The sequence below is a fragment of the Squalius cephalus genome (genome assembly GCF_949319135.1).
Source record: "Squalius cephalus genome assembly, chromosome: 17".
Taxonomy (NCBI): domain Eukaryota; kingdom Metazoa; phylum Chordata; class Actinopteri; order Cypriniformes; family Leuciscidae; genus Squalius; species Squalius cephalus.
Window position 1 is genome coordinate 8,217,996 of NC_137138.1, and position 22,912 is coordinate 8,240,907.

The window sequence follows — 22,912 nt, forward strand, 5'->3', positions numbered from 1 at the left end:
TTTTATTTATTGTGGATAGGCTAATGGAAATTTTGGATACAAAATTAGGCCAAATAATGTATATTCTGGCAAAAAAATGTTTGCAGGATAGCCTACTGCAGGCATGATTTAATCTTAAAAGTTTTTACAACATTCAGAAACAATGTTTGTGTGGGTTAGGGTATGGTAAATAGCCTATAGGCTACCATTGATTTAGGATGAAAATCTTTGTTTATGAGAAGTCTAAAGAAAGAAAGAACAATATCATAAACACCACCAGCAACCTGAACTGAAGTTTATTTCACATCAACAGACTCCGTTTGGCAACACCATCATCAAAATACCACTGTAGGATACATTCTCCTTTCATAAAGTGTAGCCTACCAAAGTAGTTTTAGATTCTGACTCAGTCACTGCACTCCTAACAATAAAAACATCCACACTGATCATCTGTCATACAGCTGTAACAGTTGTTATTGCAATTCATTGTTGCAATGCCCAGGCATCATACTACACTCCCTTCTGTGTCAGGAGACTCGTACGTCACGGCTCTGTGGGAAATGTAGTTCGGCGCTCTATCGACTGACAACCGCAGACACGCCTTAAAAACTACAACTCCCATAATTCACCAAGGCCGTAGTACCGTGATCCGCGCGTGGAGACCATGGCGTTCCTGTGCAGTATGTGACGGGGGTAACGGGAAATATAACTCCGACAGCGGGTTATTGTCACATAAATCTGAGGAAGGGATTGGATTTGAATAAAGGATACAATGGGCTCTCGTATCAAGTAAGCGTCAATGTCTCTCTCCCCTTTTGTGTGACATACAGTGTTGTTATAAATGCGAGTTCTGACCTCCCTAAAAGGCCTGTTTAGACTTGTTGCGACAGAGAGAGAGACTTTGCTTTGCGGATTTGGGTATTTGTTTAGTTATTTGTATGATAAATGCAGCACTTAATTATGTTTTCATGTATTATATTACCTGGAGGGTTGTGCATTTTTGCAGTAAGTTACTGGAGACACATGAAGTCCATGAGACTGATTGTTTACATGTCCTGCAGGGATGAATTACTGTCCATTTTGTTATGTTAATAAGACATCATTTTCACAGCTTGATAAAAGAAATGCATATCTATGTCAAATAAAGCAGACACATGTATTTCAGTGAAGGTGGAGTCTATTACATTGTTTCCAGCTCAGTGACGCTTACTTGCTTTGGTAATTCAATGCATTGTATGAATAAGACATGATAAAGAGCAGTCTGTGGTAACAGTGTTTTCCAGGGTTTAAAATTGGCCCACGATAAGATGTTTTGGAAACAGCATGAAGGACAGAACAAAGTCAGATATAAACATATTTTCGCTCACTAAAAAGCTTCTCTTGTACACATGGAAAAGACAGTCATTCAGTTTGTGAAGTTTGTTGATCTTTCTCTTCATAGTTGTTAGTAGAGGTATTAGATATCCTAAATTAAACAATCATTTCCAGATCATATTTAGGCCTAGGTTATATATAGTGAAGTTGTTGAAAATATTCAGTATCCTTATGCATTTGTGTCTAGTATATTTAATGCACATTCTGACCACCATCTTAATTTGAATTATTCCATAACATGGTTTCTGCAATACTTGTAAAATATTTGCAAACATTAAAGAAACTGCGCTAAGGCTGTTATTTTTTTTTGGTTGTCTAGGTTTATTGACTTTCAGGAACTTAATTTTCATTTCTGATCAGATGAAAAGATTATTTTGTGGTTTCTGTTATGGTAGTCACTAGTCAGATAAGATCCTCTTTTCACTACAGTAGACAAGCCTAATTTCTGTAACTTGGTGAATGTGACCATATTAATCTAACATCAGATCATGTCCCACACGTCTTTAGTTTTAGCTATACAACAAGAGCAATTTAGTTTGGCTATTTTTTTTTATTTTTTTATTTGTTGGCTGACTTTATATAGGCCAAAGTGCTCATATAAATACATTTTAAAACCTGTTCTCAAAACTACAAGTAAGATGTTTTTGCCATGTTGCAGACAGAGTGTATCTTTGTGGGCAAGATATTTAGTAATGTGGTCAGCTATGTTGTTACATCTCAAGTCAGTGGAACTGTACTTTTTGGGTTCAAATGGGAAATTTGTTGTAATATCTCAAGGGCAGATTTTTGAATGCAAAATGTTACTGTTGATTTTCTTTTAAAAGCCTTAGTTAGTCTTCACATTCCTTATAGAGTATATCCATATTTGACCTCTGACCCTTTCTGTGCTATTTATGTTTCAGGGAGAGCCCCGGCTCAACCTTTGAGGTGTACATGGAGGTGGTGCATTCTGGGACGGCTGGCTCTGGTGAGTCCTCTCACTCTGTTTCAGAAATGTGATATACTTCTAAAAATATTCATGTCGCCCACACATACTGTACTTCCTCAGAATGATCTGTTGTATTTCTTTTTAAATAGAATTCTCAGTATCAAGTAAGGAAGAGCAAGATAAGAAAATTTGGTTACATGTATGATAAATATACAAGATTCGCCTGGCTGTTAGCCTGGAGTGATTTAAGTATGTAGTGGTCCAATGAGTGAATCTAAAAAACAAATAATAAAGTGTAACTCGCGTCATTTCCTGGTGTGTGATCAGGAATGCAGTCAAAGGCCTGCTGAGTGATTTAGTGCATTGGGAGTGTGTGGGTTCAAGCACTTAAATTAACAAAAGATCCTGGTGTGTATTATCAGTCCACCAGGAAACCTGTTTATAAGGAAACAGGCTGCTATGTTGAGCACTTCTGAGGAAGAACCGGCCTCTACAGTTAAAGTGCCCCTATTATGCTATTTTACAGGCTCCAAATTTTGTTTGGGAGGTCTTATACAACAGGTTTACATGCATCAAAGGTCAAAAAACAGTTTTATTTTCTCATAATAAATATAGCACATCACTATATTTCAATGATTCTTAAACGACTCGATCAATCTCAGGATCTGTCTCTCTTCAAGAGCAAGCGTTTTTGCGGATCCCGCGTTGAACTCTGAGATTTGAGAAGCAGTCGTCAGTATCGTCAGTGAAAGGACGTGTTTGAGGGCTGGTCAAGTTGTTTGCAGGCGAACAACGTGGGCATTATGCAAATGTCTTATCTAGTGACATAGAACCATAACGCAGTATGATTCAAATTACAAACGACTCGTATGATTGGTTCAAAGTCGATTCTTTCTTTCAGGAGACAATACGTTTATTTATTGTGCACTTTTGACTTTACAACTTCGCAGAACGTTTACATTCACAAACAGCTTTATTACACACTGCATGAGAGGTAATATATTTGAAAACCATAATTGGGGCACTTTAATGAGTTTGATGTCATTAAATATTTGAAAGAGATTGAGACAAGAGTTGGTTGAGACATTTAGTAGCATGTAAACAAATATATACTATGTACGTTTGGGGCCAGTAAGATTTTTGACATTTATGTCTCTTATGCTCACAAAGGTTACATTTATTTGATTAAAAAATACAGTCATATTTAGAAATATTAGTGCAATTTAAATGACCTGTTTTCTATTTGACATAATTTAAAACATAATTTATTCCTGTGATGGCAAAGCTGAATTTTCAGCATCATTACTCCAGTCTTCAGTGTCACATGATCCTTCAGAAATAATTTTAATATGATGATTTGCTGCTCAAGGAACATTTCATAATATTATCAATGTTAAAATGAGTTCAAAATGAGTGCTGCTTAATATTTTATTAGAATAGAATAGAAATTTCAAAAGAACATGATTTATTTGAAATGGGAATCTTTTGCAACATCATTTCTATATCTTTAATGTCTCTTTTAAATTTGATCTAATGCATCCTTGCTGAATAAATGTGTTCATTTCTTTCAAAAAAGACAATCTTACTGACCCCAAACTTTTGAATGGTAGTGTGTGTGAAATCAAAGTCCCTTTAAGGCAAGTCATTTTACTCGGTAGCCATCTTTCATATTTGAAATCACCAATAATATCTAACTGCCTCATACATTTTGTTTGTAAATGCTCACATCATGGCAAAAAACTGCATTTTTTTAGCAATGTGCATGCACAGTCATAAGTGCTCGTCTCAGAACGCTGACTGTTTCTAAATCAACAGGAGCTTCTAACTGCAGCTGCAGTGCCAGTTGGCTCTTATTCAGAAGATGGGGCTTATTCCGCCATATTGCACGTTGCACTTTCTCCCATTCATAGTAATATGAGTGCACCATCTTTTTATAGTCTTAGTCTTTGGTAAAAATATGTACGTGAGCTGTTTGAGAACTCCCCCAATGCAGACCTCTAGGTGACTGTTGCTTAGTGACCGTATGGTTTGATGAGGGCAGCAGGAGCAAAGCATCTTGGGTGTTTCCTCCTGAGACGAGCCCTCCCATGATGCACACATCCATCCACACAGTCACATATCCCTCTGAAATCAGTGGAAACCCTTTCAGATCAGCCCAGAAGTGTTGGGTCAATATCTCAACCCTTATTTATATTTGACAGTGAAACTTAAGATAACCTGAATATGTCACTATGCAGGGTTTGTTTCATCCTAGTCTGACAATAACATGTACGGTGCTCAAATATGCAGTTTGGCTGAAAGTATCTCAAAATCTGGAAGTAATCAAAATTGATGACATTTACTTTCTATAAATGTTCATGTTCCTGTTCTTATTGTGTACGGTTCATCGTTTTTACATATTAAACCAAAGAAAATAAATCATTGTGTTTTGAGTTCTGCATCTGAAACTGCGGAGACCATGCTTATAAAGAAAGCAGCCGTTTTTATCTGCGTATTTGTCTATATATTGTTAATCATTTGATTTGTGTGTTCTTCTCAGGACCAGAGGTGCGAAGGAGTTTCCCCGACACATACGCTGACCAGGTTTGTGCCTCATTATTTGCTCTCTCTTTCTCTCTCTGGGGATGTTGGGGTGGAGATCTCATAATTGCTGTTCACCTCAGTGATAATGCAATGAGCACCTGTTCTGGCAGATGGAGTTTAAACCACTAGAGATTGGGTGTAATTCTCTAAGAGGGTCCATGGTACCAAACACCGTCTTTATGCAGTTTTAACAAACTTGCTTAGGATTCAGACTCAGGCTAACAAAGAGGAAATGAAAGAAAATGATACACTATATAAGGGGACTTAGCAAGCAAATATATATATACACTGATGTAAATACTGTGTGCCTGAGAGTGCTCAGTTTCTTTTAATATCTCAACTCTCTTATCTGTACTGAGCAGTTTTTTGTACCTGGATAAGATCACTTTTGTTTAAATCTATAATAAAGACATCATAACATTCACTATAGTTGACAAACATGTTACCTTCAGGTGATAACTTTTATTTGGTCATTTGAATTAAATCTTAACAATAACGTTACCAACAAATGAATGGCAAAAAATTATTTGTTCATAATTAGAATAGTTATTTTCTAATTATAAATAATTGTATTAATTAATTTATAATTGTACACAACTAAATGGTTGTACACCAAACCAAATTGTACACAATGAAATGTATGGGGTCTGAAAGATTTCTTAATGTTTTTAAAATAAATCTCTTTTGTTCACCAAGGCTGCATTTATTTGATAAAAAATACAGTAAAAACAGTAATATTGTGAAATATTATTACAATTTTGAATAACTGTTTTCTATGTTAATATATTTTTTTAATGTAATTTATTCCTGTGATGCAAAGCTGAATATTCAGCATCATTACTCCAGTCTTCAGTGTCACATGATCCTTCAGAAATCATTCTAACATTTTTCTCATTATTATTATTATCAATGGTGAAAACTGTTTATTTCAGCTCAGCAATTTTTTAGTGTAAACAGTGATGGATTTTTTTTTCAAGATTTTTGATGAATAGAAAAAACAGCATTTATTTGAAATTGTGCGTCCTTGCCGAATAAAACTTATTTAAAAAATTATTTTGAACAGTAGTATAGTATTCAAACAGTAGTATATATATATATATATATATATATATATATATATATATATATATATATATATATATATATATATATATATAAATATATATAAATAATTTTTTTTAACAAATACTATAGTTTATAACATTTTTAAAATCAACTGATGATGACTGATGATGACAAAGATTGGAGGAATCAAGGAATCTATAATGCATTAAATAGGGAATGGGAAGCGATATCAGACACAGCAACTGGTTTGAAACGTTAATGATGCATTGCCATGACGACATCACCTACTAAAGCTGGTGTGTGTGTATAACTGGAACTGAAGTGTGTACCAGTTGTTTGCAATTTCACAGTGTCTCAGCACACATGCAGCTTTACTCACCCTGATTGTTGGGTCCAGTGGTCCCAGAGGACGATCTGGGTGTCAGAAACCAGCGGTGAAGCTCTGTAATCTGGGCCGTGTCCCCTCCCTTGCTATTGTTCCCGGGATAATCCCTAACTCCTGACACAGATGAGGGCAGGAAAACACACACACACACACACACACACACACACACTCACACGTACACACACCCCTGGGGGCTCAAGTCCATATGGAGGGGTACCAGAGCGACCGCTCACACACAAGGGTTTGGATACTATGGTAGTCCCACACACAGTGTCATCTGTACATTTTGGCCTTTTGTGTGAATGAAGTTAATAATTATGTTTCAGTGTACAGTACCGGTCAACTATATGGAATAATGACGATTTATTAATGTGATTTATTCCTGTAATGCAAAGCTGAATTTTCTTCAGTGTCACATGATCTTTCAGAAATCATTCTAATATGCTGATTTGATGCTCAAGAAACATTTCTTAATTATCAATGTTGAAAACTGGAGTAATATTTTTTTGGGAAACTGTGATGCACTACCATTCAAAAGTTTTGAGTAAGTAATATTTAAAGAAATGAATATGACAGCAAAGACGTTTATAATGTTACAAAAAATGTCCATTTCAAATAAATGTTGTTCTTTCGATTCATCAAAGAATTATTTAAAAAAAGTATCACAGTTTCCCCAAAAATATTAAGCAGCAAAAACAGTTTTCAACATTTCAACCACTATTAATAATTGAGCGCCAATGATAATTGATAATAATTCACAGCAAAATCAGCATATAAAAAAGGATCATGTGACACTGAAGACTACAGTAATGATGCTGAAAATACAGCTTTACCACCAGAGGAATAAATTACATTTTAAAATATATTCAAATATAAAACAGTAATTTTAAATTGTCATTTCACAATATTACTGTTTTTACTTTATTTTTGATCAAATAAATGAAGTATTGTTGAGCATAAGAGACTTCTTTCAAAAACATAAAAGAGTTTTTAATTACTCAACTTTTGACTGGTAGAGTATGAATTCTTTTTTTTCTCAATCTGTTTTCAGGAAACGCTACAGACTATCCCAAAGTTTTGTTTCCCCTTCAATATGGACAGGTAATGTTACATGCAATCTTTAATCTGTTTAGCTTTTGAGGAACCTCATTTTTACTCTCTCTCTCTTTTGAAGGGCCTCCAGCATCACTGTCTTTTACTAATTCCAGCTTCTCTTAATCCTTCTTTATATGTTTGATTCTAATTTTGTCTTTGACCCTGTCTTGTGTTTCAGTATGTCAGTGGGCCACGTGGGGCAGAACTTCACCTTTGTTCTAACGGATATCGAGAGTAAACAGCGCTTTGGTTTCTGTCGCCTCTCATCGGGAGCTCACAGCTGTCACTGCATCCTCAGGTACAAATTGTTGGTTTTGAGAGTACAAGTTTACATTTTCATTTAAAAGAAACTATTTTTGTCATCCACCTCTTGTAGATCAAGTTGATCTAATTGTAGTCTCTCTGTCTCTGTTCAGCTACCTGCCCTGGTTTGAGGTGTTTTACAAACTGTTGAATATCCTGGCAGACTATTCAACCAAAGGACAGGTCAGTGGTGCACGTATGACAATATATGTCATATATCATGTCACTCGTTATATGCTGTTATATGCACAAATGTACTCATACACATTTAGTTTGCCATGTAAATGAGGTTTTCTCACTGATTTCCTACTTTACATTAAGGCCTTAATTACAATTCCCTTGAAAAACTGAAACCCTGACCCTAAATTATAGTTTTTGTCATGAGCAGCATATTAGTATGATTTCTAAAGGATCATGATGCTGAAAATTCAGCTTTAAATCACAGGAATAAATGACATTTAAATTATTATTAAATATTATATAAAAAATATTTAAAATTGTAATAATAGTTCACAATATTACTGTTTTAAATGCATTTTTTTTATTAAATAAACGCAGCCTTGGTGAGCAATAGAGACATTTTAGAGACATGTAACATTTTTACATTTAACAAAATCTTAACAACCTCAAACTTTTGAATGGTAGTGTAAATCATTTATGAGGATATTTTCGCTGTTTGACCCCAGAAGTGTAGCGAAATCACACATGCATGCATGTAAAACTGATGTAGCAATGCTTAGTTAAAGTGGTTCAACATCTTTTCGTTTTGTTTTTTTTAAATCTGTGTGTATTTGTGTTACAGGACAGTCAATGGAGAGAATTGTTAGAGTCTCTACATGTGTTAAACATCCCTGATCCTGGAGTGCCTGTGCATTTGAGTGTGGTAATACACAGTATAGCTCTATTTGTCTATTTGTTTTAAATAATAATAGTTAAAAACCTGAAACGAATAGTGGAAAGCTGGCATATTTTAATAAAACAATTCGGGTCTTCTCAGGTCCATTTGGTAAAAGCACATTTACTTTAAATTACCCAAGACCCGAAGCTACTAATATCAGACCCGACCTGTGTCCAAGGCACTTGTCAAAGTTTTGGACCCGAAACCTCTGGTTTTCAGATCCAAGTGGCCCCGTGAAGACCTCTAATATACAGAAATACACATGCTTTCATTAATCTCTCGTATACATCTAATTACATTTCTAATTAGACTTTACAATTCTCTCTCCCTCTCTAGCATTTGTTTTTCACAGTGCCTGATCCTAGGGAATTACCCAGTATACCTGAAAATGTAAGTCTGTCTTATTACCTTGACCAAGTTATCTCAACCCTATTAGTCACACTGGTGACTAATTTCAATTTGGATGGGACTTTTTACAAATATTAAAGGATGTCTGAGAATGCACACGCTTAAAATGATAAAGCTTGTCTGAAAATTAAATGTATCTGACGTCTTCTAACTAGTTGTCATTATGCCATATAACATGTCCAACACATTGAAACTCATGCAAAATGTTTTAACTGCTCAGATTTTAAAAAATGTATTTTTCTTTATTTGCAGAGAAATCTGACCGAGTATTTCGTAGCAGTGGATGTAAATAACATGCTGCATCTGTACGCTAGCATGCTGTACGAAAGACGAATCCTTATTAGCTGCAGCAAGCTGAGTACTGTGAGCAACATCTCTACCACCATCTCTCTCTATCATTGGTCGCTTCTTTACTCGTTTTAGGGGTATTAATAAACATCCTCTCTCTCTTTCTCTCTCAGTTAACCGCATGTGTTCATGGTGCAGCAGCCATGTTATATCCCATGTTCTGGCAGCATGTTTACATTCCAGTCCTGCCACAGCATTTAATAGACTACTGCTGGTGAGTACACTCACATTTATTAATCTATACTTACTAAGGGCCTCCCATTTCTATTGTTTTTAAATTAAGCTGCTTAGTACTTCACCTACATTTTTATATATCAATAAGGGCATTATTTGGCTCAGTTATTAACTTTTTTCTCCATGAGACTTTCCTCACAAAATGTAGAAGATTTGAATATATTTTAAGATTTTATTAAATGAATTTTAATCTTACATATTTAATTACAAACAATACATTAACGGTAAGATAGTCGTCAAGATAAGAAGTCACTTATGCTCACCAAGGCTGCATTTATTTGATCAAAAACACAGTCAAAACAGTAATATTGTGAAATATTATTACAATTTAAAATGAAATTTATTCCTGTGATGCAAAGCTGAATTTTCAGCAGTAATACTCCAGTCTTCAGTGTCACATGATCCTTCTATGTAGATTTGCTACTTAAGAAGCATTTCTTTTTATTATTAATGTTGTGCTGCTTAATATTTTTGTGGAAACCTTGATACCTTTTTCAATTATTATTTTTTTTGATTAATAGACAGTTCAAAAGAACAGCATTTATTTAAAATAGAAATCTTTTGTAATTATGTAAAATCATTTTAAATATGTTTGTATATAATCATATATTTAATACATTTTAAAAGGCATAAAGCATACTGATGTGTGGTGTTTTTTTCTTTGTTAGCGCTCCAATGCCATACCTCATCGGTGTGCACTCCAGTCTCATGGAGGTATATTTGACCTTATTTTACCTTATTTTACCATAACTGCATATTCATATTTATCCATGTTGCGGTTATTGGTTTTAGCGTAGCTAAATTCTAGGCTGTATTTAGAAAGATTTGTGTGTATCTGTGTTTGTTGTCGTAACAGAAGGTGCGAGGTATGGCTTTAGATGATGTGGTACTTCTCAATGTAGACACAAACACACTTGAAACGCCGTTTGATGACCTGCAAAACCTTCCTAATGATGTGGTAAGTAAATAAACATAAGCACAACCTGCTCAGATCTCCACAAAAGTTGTAAGTGTTTATTTTGATTTGACAGGATGATCTGATATAGAAATATAGGTACTTTACTATAAGGTTTCATTTGTTACATTTGTTAACTACATGAACTAACAATGACCAGTACTTCTACAGCATTTATTAATCTTAGTTAATGTTAATTTCTATAACATTTACCAATACATTTTTTTTAAATCAGAAATTGTATCTGTTAACATTAGTTCATTTAAAATTGTATTTTTTGGTTGCATGCAAACCTATTGTAAAAGACCTCTAAAGCAATATTAGGAACCTTTAAAATAGCATAACAGGAGCCGAATTGTAACACGTGTCACTGTATCAGCTCACATCAGGCACATACTGTGCAGTAATTAGCAAACTTTTTTTAGAGAAGTAAAAACAGGTTGCACCACAACAATAATGTGCACTCACAAAAATGCCCCTAAATATTTTTGAGGTCGCACGGACTAAATTGCGGGAGCATATGCTACCAAAATGGTCGCAATTCCAAGCCTTGCATAATAGGGGCACTTAAATAACTGCTGTAAAAATATATTGCTCATTGTTTGTTTCATAGTTACGGTTAACAACAAATGAGACCATGTTGTAAAGTGTTAATGAAATATATTTATAATGATGATATAAGTGATATACGTATGTGTGTTGTAGGTATCTTCGTTAAAGAACCGCCTAAGAAAAGTTTCCTCAACGACAGGAGACGGGGTGGCCAGGGCGTTTCTGAAGGCGCAGGCAGCTCTGTTCGGTAGTTACAGGAACGCACTACACATTGAACCGGTGAGAGAGAAAGTTAGTAGTATTGATGTGCTTATGGTTCTGAGTGAAGTTCAGAAATGGTTATAAATGTTGGCTCTGAGCATTTGAGGAATGAGGTATTTGTGCTGTTGAATGTGCAAGAATATTCAGGCTAGCTGTGAGACAATGTCCTCTAGTGGACAGTTCATGTAGCTCTCTGAATATAAATGCTCAGGTATAAAGCGGCATGTTTTTCCTTCCTATTTGTCCATATGTTCAGGAGGAGCCAATCACGTTCAGCGAGGAAACATTCATCACACACAGATCCAGCACAATGAGACAGTTTCTCCAGAACGCTATCCAACTACAGTTCTTTAAACAGGTATTACACGTTTACCTAGCTATCTGAATGAGAGCATGCAATAGACATTTATTGTTTTCATATAAAGCTAATTATGAATATTGCTCCATTTATTTTATAAGCTTAGAAGTTTATCTTTTGAATTATAAAACAACAGCTGTTCGTTTTTAGTTCTAAATTTACTAAAACTGAAATAAAATTTAATTAAAGCTATATTAGAAATATAAAAAACCCAAACCAAATAAAAATGTCAAAGGCACATAACAAAATCGTGAATACTTGCACTAAAATTTAAATAAAAACTAAATACTAAAAATTGCTACAATTGTATATAAATAATACTGAAATACCACTGGCATACTTCTCTTACTCGTGCTTTACATGATGTTCTGTATAAATAGCAATTTTAGAATCAAACAGAGCATTTGTCAACTTAAGCTAACTTTCAGGGAATTTTGTCCCCAAAGTATAGCTGAGTTTTATTGTAAGCACTGGATTAATGCACATAGTGAGGCATATTAATGATCATGATTATTAGCAGTGTTGGGGAAAGTTATTTCAGGCTGAAGGAAATGCAAATTCACGTCTGTACAGAAGCTCAAACAAACCTTTCAGCTTCGCTGCCATTCTGGATTGCACAAGAATAGGATGCAGGAGAAGAAAGTTCAACTCTCTTACTTTAGCAATAAAAACAACAAATTAAACACAAATGTGACGTTCAGCTAAAGTATTTTTTGCCTAATGGTATGTTTAAATTGGATCATCGAAGGTCAGCAACAAAGACATTGTTTCATAAAGTGAGACTAAATACATAAACTATACTTGTGTAATTTAGCGAATTTAATTATTGCAGGTTTGCGTAATATTCCAAGTTTGCATTTATTGTTTTTCTTCATTTTGAGAAATGCTGAATCTGTTTTTGTGCAATTGAGTAAATGCATGCTCACATTCAGTCTAGAACTATATAATATTCATCATGTTCACACAGCACATACAAAGCCTCGGCACTAACTCACTATTTCTCTCAACATGGGGACTGGAGAGCACTCAGTACATAAATGGGAAAACAAAGTAACTTGCGATACTTGATTGAAAAAGTAACTCATATTTTGTTTTAAATTTAAAGTAATGCGGTACCATATTAGTTACTTGTAAAAGTAATCTGATTATGTAACTCACGTCACTTATGATTATTATTCATAACATGTTAACATGTTATTAGTCATAATCAGTTTAAGCTATTTGTGAGTTCTTTCTTCACTTGTTTTAAATTGATAAAAAAAAAATGTTTGTTTTTTAGAAAGTGTCATTGGTTCTTCTCGCAGTGCGAGACGCCTGCATAGAGATAATTGCTTTATTTTATGTGTGTGTGTTTGCAGTTTATAGATGGCCGTCTGGAGCTATTGAACTCCGGTGAAGGGTTCAGCGATCAGTTTGAGGAGGAGATCAACATTGGAGAGTATGCTGGTAAGAGACTCTCACTTTGTCTGTATGGTCATTGTTCAGCTAATAAATTCATGTTATTCTATGTTACTGTTTTTTAATTTGCTTGTGTCTGTTAAATATTTCGGTTACAGGCAGTGATAAGACATATCAGTGGCTTTTCACAGTGAAGGTGAAACTTCTTGATTTTTGTTTTTGTGTGTGCTAAAGAGGTTGAACTGTACCGATTCTAATATTTCTTTTGGAGTGAATGTGTATATTTGCTCATATCTGATGATGTCTTTTTCATCTTTCGCTTACAGAAGGGCAGTGGGGCCATCTTAAACACGGTGAAGACAAAGGCAAATCCTGCAATGAAGACAGTTTACAAATTTGTATGTATCCATGTGTAAACATTTGTTACTTCTTTCTCAGCTGTCTCTGTGTGAGTGAATTATTGTTTTCTCCATGAGAGGGGTTTCTCTATGATTTTCTCTATATTTTTATTATTCTCTTTTTATATAAGATGTATATAATTTCATAATTTTTCTTTCTTTCATTATGAGAGATTTCTGATTATCTTCTGATCTTCTGATGTTTCCTCTACAGGCCAAAGACCATGCCAAGATGGGCATCAAAGAAGTCAAGAGTAGACTCAAACAAAAGGTGTTCAAACATTCACCCTCACACACAAAAGCACGATTATTCATTGTTTTTGCATAAACATATGTGCATGCATTGTCATTCAAACTCATTCACTTCCAGGAGCTTGCAGAGAATGGCTACTCAGAAGAGCCTGGCTCCACCAACTTACCCTCCACACACAGCAAAGACTCCCTCACCTGGGACCAGAGACGTCCAATCACAGTTCATTTTGGACAGGTGGGTGTGGGGAATTACTTAAGTTATTTCAGTTAACATGGACATAGTAATTAGGATTCAGTCCTTTTAGTCTGTGTTGGATTGTTCATTTTTAGAAAGTGTGTAAGAGAAACCATATTTTTATAGATAAAAGTGTGTGCATGTTTGTATGTTTGGAGCAGACTGATCAGGCACGGCCCCCGCGGCCACAACGCCCCCCTCCCCCCCATCCCTCCAAACTGCAGCGCAGCACACGACCAGTGAGTACATGCCGCTGACCTCTGAGCTGTCACCCTGAGCTCAAATATTCCCCTCTGACCTGGCGTCTGCACTGGAGTTTGTTATATTTGTGTTCTGCAGGACACTGTTTGTGTGCATGCGTGTGTATTTACATGTCTGTGTGATCTAACTTCAGTTCCTATTCCACAGATAAATGCTCGCTCACACACATGAATGAGTTTATCATGTGTGTTTGCACTTACTTTCCCACCGCACAAACTTTTTTTCTCTGGTTTCAATCTCTTCTCAGGGTGTGACACTTACTTTTTTTTTTCTGCTTTAAACTGTATTTATTTAAAGTGTCACTCAAGTGCCTTGAAACGCTCAGCATTATTCAATGTGTTGATGTAATTTCCATTGAAGCAGGAAGACAGGGTGGGACATAGAGCAGCCCCTCCCCTTTTTTAAAATGGCCAATAGTATTTTGTTTATATCACAGCTCAGCAAAGCTGAATTTGACAGCTTATGATAGCCACAGTAGATTCTACTTTTAGATTTAATATGAAACTTTTACTAAAGTAATTTATGTCGGTGTATGGCACCAATGTTATCTCTACTACTCGTCAGTGCTGTTTCTAATGCAGAGTCTGTCTAACCATTTCTCCTCCTTATCTCCTAAATTTTGCTTTAAAATATAGCATTCTGTGTAGAATTCAAATGGGTCCGATAGGTTTTCTGGTCTGCGGCGACTTGAGCATGTGATCTGCTCTGTGCTACCGTGTCTCCAGACCGGAGGAGACTGTGTGTGCGGTTTGCGAGACACTAACGTGAAACCAGACTTCATTCGCCCCAATGGAAAGCATTTATACACTGTCTGAATCGTTCACTATCCCCTATATAGTGCACTATGTGCCATTCACTATATAGAAAATAGTAAATGTTTGAACGAGTGACCAATTTAAGCCGTATCTTCAACGTCTATTTATTATGTAGGGGGCAGGACGCTTTTAGATTCTAGAGAGCATTTGACTGGACTGAAAATCTGATGAGAAGCTGAAGTGCAGAGTGATGTCATCAAAATCCTTGATCCATATTGGCGGAAGTGAGAGACTGTATGTTTTGAAAGCTTATATCCTCTAAATGTAATTTTTTTGTCATTGTTTTGGAGACAACCATAAGGCTAACATATTCATACTAAAAGCCAAAAAAACTTTGATTTCATCGGGACTTTAATAATTATGTATATTCTAAGCATTTAATTAATGTAAAGATGAAGTTTATTTTGTACCAATAATAACCAGAAAAAAAAATGTTGCAGGACTTTTAATCAAAATACACCGGGACTCTTATTTTGAAATGTCTTTACTGCTTCCAGCTGCTCAATCAAACAAGAGGCAGCTAAAATATGCACTCTTACAACCATCTAAAACATTACAATACAAACATCATAAAATAAACATTCTCATAATTCATTGACAATAGATCATAAGCAATCGTTTGAAATAAATACATTGAGTGCAAACTGCTCTGAAACCACGGGCGTCTAGAATGCGCAACAGGGCCACGTTATGACTTTGAACGTGCAGCGCTCACAAATAAATAATCACCAATAATCACATTAAGCCATATTGCTATTCATGTTTTCCATCCTCAAATTTAAGACCTCCTAAAATGACAATTAGGACTTTTAAAATATATAAGAATTGTTTTTTTACTTTAAATTTGACACAGCCCATGGGGACCTACTGTTTATTCGCACGTATACTTCTAAATACATTTTACAGTTCGCACGCATCTATTTTTAGTCATAAAAGCAAGTGAAATGCTCACAATGTCGAGCCCTGATTCTGGACCTTGAGAGCTAGAGAAGGTGTATTTAAAAACTTTTCAGCTCATTTTTGCCTCTGAATCAGTTTTACTTTTACTATCAGTATAGAAGAAACTGGGGGCCGAACGAATGTGGAAACTCTACTAATTTGGGATGGTTTAAAAGCCGCTTTACTCGGGCTGCCACTCCTGCCACAGGTCTTGGATTTAGACCTCTGACCTGACGGGAGCAGTTAACCTCTGACCTAACAGTGATTTAACAAGTCCTGAACTTTTTTTAGACATTAGGATACTGTTTAAAACGTGTATTTGCGTGTGTTTGCAGGCTCGACCTCCTCGTCCTCTGGTGGCAAAGAGACCACGCAGTAACATTGGGGTAGAGGGAAGCCCTGAACAGTAAGACTTAAATGCTTAACCTTTCTCACATATGCTTTTGCAAAACATAAACAAATAGACAATGGTCTTTTTGCTTCTGTTGGTTTTTATTGCACGGCTATATGGAATATTTTGCTCCACAACCATGGCATTGAGTGGTCAGATTTTTTTGTTTGATGATCGCTAAACTGTATATTTGTCTGTTCAGAACAATGAACTGGTAGGAAATACAAAGAGCTGGATGAAAGAGAACTTAAAATAGAAGACATGCTATATTGTAGCTATGCTTAGGAAAAAGTAACTTGCAGATTGGTAATAATATATAAATGTAATATTGTAACAGTATGTTGTAGTTTGGCCAATTGTTTTTATTTGTAATGAACTATTAAGGAGAAGCTTTAAGCCAGTCTTAAATTAAAAATAATGAAAAAATTAAAACTAAAAACATTTTTTCCCCCTCTTTTTTATTTGACTAGTATCCATGTAATTAGTGGGATAATGTACAGCCAGCTGATCATTATGCTAAAATTAACTCGTTTGGTTTAATACAAGATGCCTCTGCTTTGCATCTGGGTCCTGATTTCATTTTATTTTGCAATAGTGGCTGGAAATGTTATTTTAGTATAATTTATATACTATTATAATTTTGTTTCAAATTTTTGATTTAGCTTGTACTTTTACATTTTCAGTTTTCCTTTTCATTTTAATGTTTACTAATTTTATGTACTTTTGTCACTTTCGTTTTTTTATTTATTTATTTAAATAAATATTTATTGTTTGGTTTCATTTCAAAATGTTCAATTCAAAGTTTTTTACTCAATGTACATTTTATTTCAATTGACAAATATGTTTTTTAATATTTTTAGTTAGCGATAACACTGGTGGCTGGCAGGCTGTACATTATCCCTCAAATACAAATTAGCACAGCAAAAATGTTGTGGTCTTGATTGTGTGATTGCATGTAACACTTGCTCTTTCCTTCTCTCTCTCACTCTTGTGTTCTCTTTCACACTGGGATGGTTGTTTGTGATCTGTCTATTTGTGTGTGGTTACACCTGATACTTGGCTCTCTGTCTCTGCCAATTTGTGTTCATGCTTTCTTTTTTGTTGTTGCTGCTGTGCATCTCTGTATGTGTGCGTGTTGACGCTGTAGTTATGTGCGTCCAACTCGTCACTATACAGTGTTTCTGTGTGAGGACTCTTCGGGTGACGAGCTGTCTCAGGATGACGACTCCATTGCTGCTTTCCCTGAACACTTCATGCTTTCTGCACCTTTTGAATGGTCTCTGTTCAAGTGGTTTTCATTCTTGATTTCTCTAATGTCTATTAATCTTAAAGTGAATATTTGATGGCCTTTTTACCTACTGTGCCCCCAAAAAGTATTTGGACACACTAAAAAAATGTTAGGATTTCATTGCATTAGATTAGAAAATATCAAACCATGCTGAAGCATTAGATATACTGATACTGTTCAAAACACATTCAAGTCGTCAAACATAATGGAACATGTAGAAGTGATTTGTAAGTATGAACTGTGTCAACTACACACAGAGGTACCTCAAGGTTTAGTGCTTGGCCCCATCCTCTTCTCCAGTGTTCTTCTCACTAGCCTCCCTGCATAAGTTATTAAAGTTCTACATGATACCCAGGATTAGGTGGTGTGTTTGGTCTCCAATGACAAAGTTTTTGATAGTCAAACTTAGTGTTTGGAGACCAGCTCTGTTTTGCAGACCATATTATGACGACCTCTCACTCATGCAGGTTTGTCCATACAGCAACAGAAAGATCAAACCTTTCAGATCTGAGCATGCCACACAGCTCCTTGTCCAAACTCTTGCTATCTCTAGACTTGTTTAGACTACTGAAGTGCTCCTCTAGCCAGCCTTAATGCATATGTTATTAAAGGTCTGCAAGTAATCCAAAATAGGGCAGAGTATTTGGTCTTCAATCAGGCCCTGAGAGCATGAGAGCCTGTTATTATCTAATGCAATGACTACTATACTTTTAAGTGTGTTTTAATTGTCCAAATGGTTTTTGGGGCCACTGTTCACCATGATATTTAGTAACTCTGCGGCCTGCTAAATGTGTCTTTAATGCTGGCTTAAATCAGTTTTATTGCATGGCTAGATTTTAAAAATGTTTTGCCTGTGGCATGCAACAGCTTATTTACACAAAGTGATTTTGATTATTACTGTATGTTGACTATATCTGCCCATTTCAACAGCTTTTCATCTAACATGAAAATTACAATGTGTGTCTGTACTTGTTTGTGCATGTGTTGTGCGTTGCGTGTGCTTGTTTGTGTTTTGTGGTGTGGATGTTGTGCACATATGTGTTTTTGTTTGCGTATGTGACTTAGGCCCCAGCCATACAGGTCTCTAAAAGAGGCGGAGCTTGTGGAAGAAGGTGAGGAGGTCGGGGAGCGCTTCCAAGGTAACACTGCTCCGTCCAGCCCTGTGCTACACAAGTTCTCTGACCTGAGCCTGTTGCAGGATGCCTTCCGTAGTCAGCAGGGGGAACCAGAATGTACAGAAACTACAAATACTACAAAACCATCTCTCAGCACATACTCTACAATCAGTTCTGCACGGAGTTTGGAGGAGCTTCGAGCAGACCCACAACATGCCAACTTCAACTACCAGGTTAGACTATGTAAGCACTGAAAAGGTTTGGGAGTGACAGCCACAATTTAATGCACGAGAGAATCACCTAAATCACTGTTTCCCAACCTTGTTCCTGGAGGCAATACAACTTTTTGTATTCAAACACACCTGATTCAACTCATCAGCTTGTTAGTAGGCTTCAAGACCTGAAATGGATGGGTCAGATAAGGGAGACATCCAAAATGTGTACTGTTGTTGTGTTTCCAGGATCAGGTTTGAGAAACACTGTCCTAAATTATTGTTCCTCTTGCACAGAATACAGAAGACACTCCCCAAATCACAATAATTGATGATGAGAACCATAGCAATGCTTTGTCATCTCATGGCGGTAAACAAGAAGCATTTAATAAACATTTACTGGTCACTACTTGATTGTTTTAGGATTGGATTGCGGTTTTCACTCCTGTTAACACTCTAAACGGTGAAACACTCCAAAGCAACCATATTTATCTGTGTTCATGGCCTCTATCTATCTAAAAACTTGTTCTAATTGTTTGTTCTCCAGCGGATGGATCTTAGTTCTGGCGAGCGCACACGCACTCTCCCAGGTCTTAAAACCACCAATCCGTATAGCAAGCTCTGGAGCCAACTGGAGGACCCATCTACGTTGCTTGGCCGAGAGTCACTATCCTGGGAGAGACCTCTCTCCGTGCCACCCTTGGAACCCCCTGAGGCACGCCCACCCAGCAGAGACAGTTCAAATCCCAGTGGAGAGAAGACTGAGGGGGCTTGTATCACAATCCCTCGTCCCCAAGGTCGGAAAACCCCCGAACCGGGTGCAGTGCTGGCACCAGCTGTGACCCTGCTGCGCGGGGTCAAGCATGTCTGCGAGAAGGAGGGAGGGGGGTCCACTGGAGGGCAGGAGTTTCGGCAAGCGCTGAATATGTCTCCTCACTCCCAAGCACAAACTCAGGCAGACTTGTTGAAGCCAAACGATGAACAGGGACTGGACTTGCTCAGCTTGTTGGACCCTCTGTGCGGAACAATGAAGAACGAGGCTGCCCCATCCCTCTCTAAACCCCCTATACCTCCTCGACCCAACCCCCCAAACCTGCCCGCCTTCCCCCCTCCAGTGTCACTGAACCCCTTCACCCAAACGTCCCAGTACCCGCCACAAAGGCACTATAGTCCTGTTGCCCCAGGTAACCCTTTCACCACAGCCTACATGCCTTCCCCAGGTGCCAACTACTTCCCCACCTCTGCTCGCCCATTCTCAGTATATGGTCAGGCATCTGCTGTGGTTGTGACCCCAACAGTTGGGGCGTGGTCAACTGGGCGCGTTCCTCCGTCCTCCAGCAGTAGTGGCTCTCTCTCAAGCCTCTTAGACTCGCCTGCTCCGGCTACTCTTGCCCACCCTGCGCAAGTCTCCACAGACGCACCCCATGACCCGTTTAGTGAGCTTCTTACCATGGCAACCACACCAACAGTAATGGCCACGCCCCCCCCAAAAAAGGTGGAGGACTTACGGAGAAGGTGGGAAACTTTCGACTAGCTCTGCCCACATATTTCCTCTACTGCTGCTACCAACCAGTGAGGGACTGCAAATTTAGAGCCAGTGGGTATTTAAGACTGCGCCTCCTAGTGGCCTGAAAGCACTGTTGAACATTTTCCTCCAGAGTGTGTTGTGCTTTTTTTGCGCCTAGCTCACTCACTTAGCCTTATGCACACTGATGCTAATGCTGTATTTCCCATAACAACTGGATAAACCGTGTTGCTCCAATAGCACCAATTTTAACACTGAAAAACATATTAGCAGAATAACACTGTATTTTCTGTAGCTAGCAGTGTAGTTCCCATAGGGATCAGACTACAATATTAAAGATACCATAAAATAATGACCCACATCCCAGCATTAGCGATTAGACTGACATTGCTTTTATGGCAGTAAACTACACATCCTCTGAACAGTCAGTGCTGTTTTAATGAGAAGTTTATTTTTTAACCATACACATATTTTAATTTAAATCATCATACCCTAACATCCACATTCTCGTGCATACGTATACAAACAATTGTTAAATTGACATTTATAACACACTTGAATACTAATATTGTGTATCCCTAGTAAATTGCATACTACACATTCCACACTACCTACTACATGACACAAGAGCATATGACATTCTGCACCCTAAAATACACATTTCATACTACATGTGGCTGCGGTACCTGCTGTGTACTTCATATTTGCACTACATTACATACGTTATACTACAATGCATACTGCACTACATATTGTGCCCTAGTACAATCTATATACTACTCGCTGCATAGAGAATAGTGTGTGCAGCACAATGTTAGCGCTCAGAACGGGTCAGAATTAACAGCCCTTCAGAACACAACACTGCCCCTAGAGGTCACTTATTTTAGAGGTCAAAAATTCAGGATGCATTTGATGCATTAGCTCTTGACCAAAAAAGTGTCATTAAATAAGGTAAACTGATCAAGAGTGTTTTTTTTTTTTTTTGGATTAAATATGTGGTAAACCCCTTACTGGTACAGGCTTTACCTCTTCCGCTTGCCTGCGTGTCAGTCCAAAAGTGTTAAAATGGGTCTCCTGGAACTGGGTTCTGTTCAGTTTCAAAATAGTTTAGTTTAGATGCTAATTGTCCACTTGCTTTGATTTGATGTTGAAGTTTGAAATCTTCTTTTATTCTGAGCATCATATAATAGACTTATAGCTTTCATAAAGCGACCAATCAGACCTTTCTTTTTAGCACTACCCGTTCCATCTAATCTGCTACTGCCATGCACTCTGCATTATGGGTATTTATTCGAATGGATCTGTTTTGCGCTTTTTAAACATACATACTGCTATAAAGTGTGTTAAATGAATCCTAACTCTAAAAGCTGTTTTTCTTGTCATAGACTGTGCCTGTTTATTGGGTTTAGTTTAGCACGATACACAATCTGTGTTGGAGGATCATTGTTTCATGGCATTTTTTGCTATATTTTTGTCTGAGACTCGCAAGTAGGAGAACACTGTTTGTGCAGATCTTGACATGGAAAAGAATTGTGTACAACCAAATGCTCAAATCCAAAAGAAACATGTTATTTTGTCCATGTCAGGGAACATCAGGGAGTGAATTGGTGTCTCTTCTTCTCTGGTTTTATTGTTGTATTTAAAGATATGAAATAATGTTATTTGTGTTATTAAAGTGTTCTTGAACATCTGTATCCAACCTGTAGAGCTGTTAGAAAATTCTGTTAGTTGATTCGTTTGGACCACCTTTTAATTTGGGCCTTAAAGAGTGAGTTTAATTTGGTCATTGCAAGCAAGTGTGTGTGTGTGTGTGTGTATGTGTGTGTGGAAGTTCAGAGCTGTTTTTGCTGAGAGGTTTGTTGTGTATACCTAGTCTTACAGCATGGGTTGTTCAGACATTTTGGTTCAAATATGGGCTGTCAGGTTGATATATGATTGGTACAGCAAACACTGTCCTTAGTAAATAATTCATACGGAAAGTTTTAAAGAAAATGTTTAGCAGAAATGGATGCTAAAACACAATTGGAAATTGGAGTCACTCTTAAAGCATTTGCCTTCCAGGATTTGATAAATGCAAAACTTCACATTATTTACATCAAAATGTGTGCTTGCATATCAAGTGCTAATTTAAAATGGCAAAAGTAGACTTTAAGTTGAAATATATCCCCCCCCCCCAAAAAAAAAAAAGTATTTGCTGAAAAGTACCTTTACAATTTTGGCTGAAGCAGATGCAGTATTTTTGTTATTTTTTCAGCAACTGTCAGATGAGCTGAATCTGTGATATACACGGTGGTTTAAAAGGCAATATTTAACTGGCGAGTCATTAAAGTGTGTTAAGTGTTAAATGTTGTACTGGG

General features: G+C 36.8%; 1 protein-coding gene across 4 annotated transcripts; it reads left to right on the forward strand.

The window, feature by feature from the left end:
• Window positions 1–625: 625 nt before the first annotated feature.
• dennd1a (DENN/MADD domain containing 1A) lies at window positions 626–22,719 on the forward strand. Of its 4 annotated transcripts, XM_079847803.1 has the most exons (24): window positions 631–768; window positions 2,256–2,320; window positions 4,821–4,864; window positions 7,366–7,415; window positions 7,588–7,707; window positions 7,826–7,895; window positions 8,515–8,595; window positions 8,947–9,000; window positions 9,271–9,381; window positions 9,480–9,580; window positions 10,269–10,314; window positions 10,457–10,558; window positions 11,261–11,386; window positions 11,625–11,726; window positions 13,085–13,172; window positions 13,283–13,320; window positions 13,451–13,522; window positions 13,737–13,793; window positions 13,893–14,009; window positions 14,171–14,248; window positions 16,360–16,430; window positions 17,563–17,691; window positions 18,769–19,051; window positions 19,578–22,719. In XM_079847803.1, exons 1-24 carry the CDS (start codon window positions 752–754, stop codon window positions 20,562–20,564), a joined length of 3,009 nt encoding a protein of 1,002 aa, XP_079703929.1. In that variant the 5' UTR covers window positions 631–751; the 3' UTR covers window positions 20,565–22,719. The 4 variants fall into 4 exon arrangements, with proteins under 4 accessions (XP_079703930.1, XP_079703932.1, XP_079703929.1 ...); XM_079847804.1 differs by lacking the exon at window positions 14,171–14,248 and having other exon boundaries at window positions 626–768; XM_079847805.1 differs by lacking the exon at window positions 17,563–17,691.
• The last annotated feature ends 193 nt before the right edge of the window (window positions 22,720–22,912 follow it).

What these genes read in the sequence shown, in the direction of transcription:
- dennd1a (XM_079847803.1), top strand. An exon ending in TTCTGGGACGGCTGGCTCTG is followed by an intron (nt 2,321 to 4,820) that starts GTGAGTCCTCTC and finishes TGTTCTTCTCAG; the next exon opens with GACCAGAGGTGCGAAGGAGT. An exon ending in TTCCCCTTCAATATGGACAG is followed by an intron (nt 7,416 to 7,587) that starts GTAATGTTACAT and finishes CTTGTGTTTCAG; the next exon opens with TATGTCAGTGGGCCACGTGG.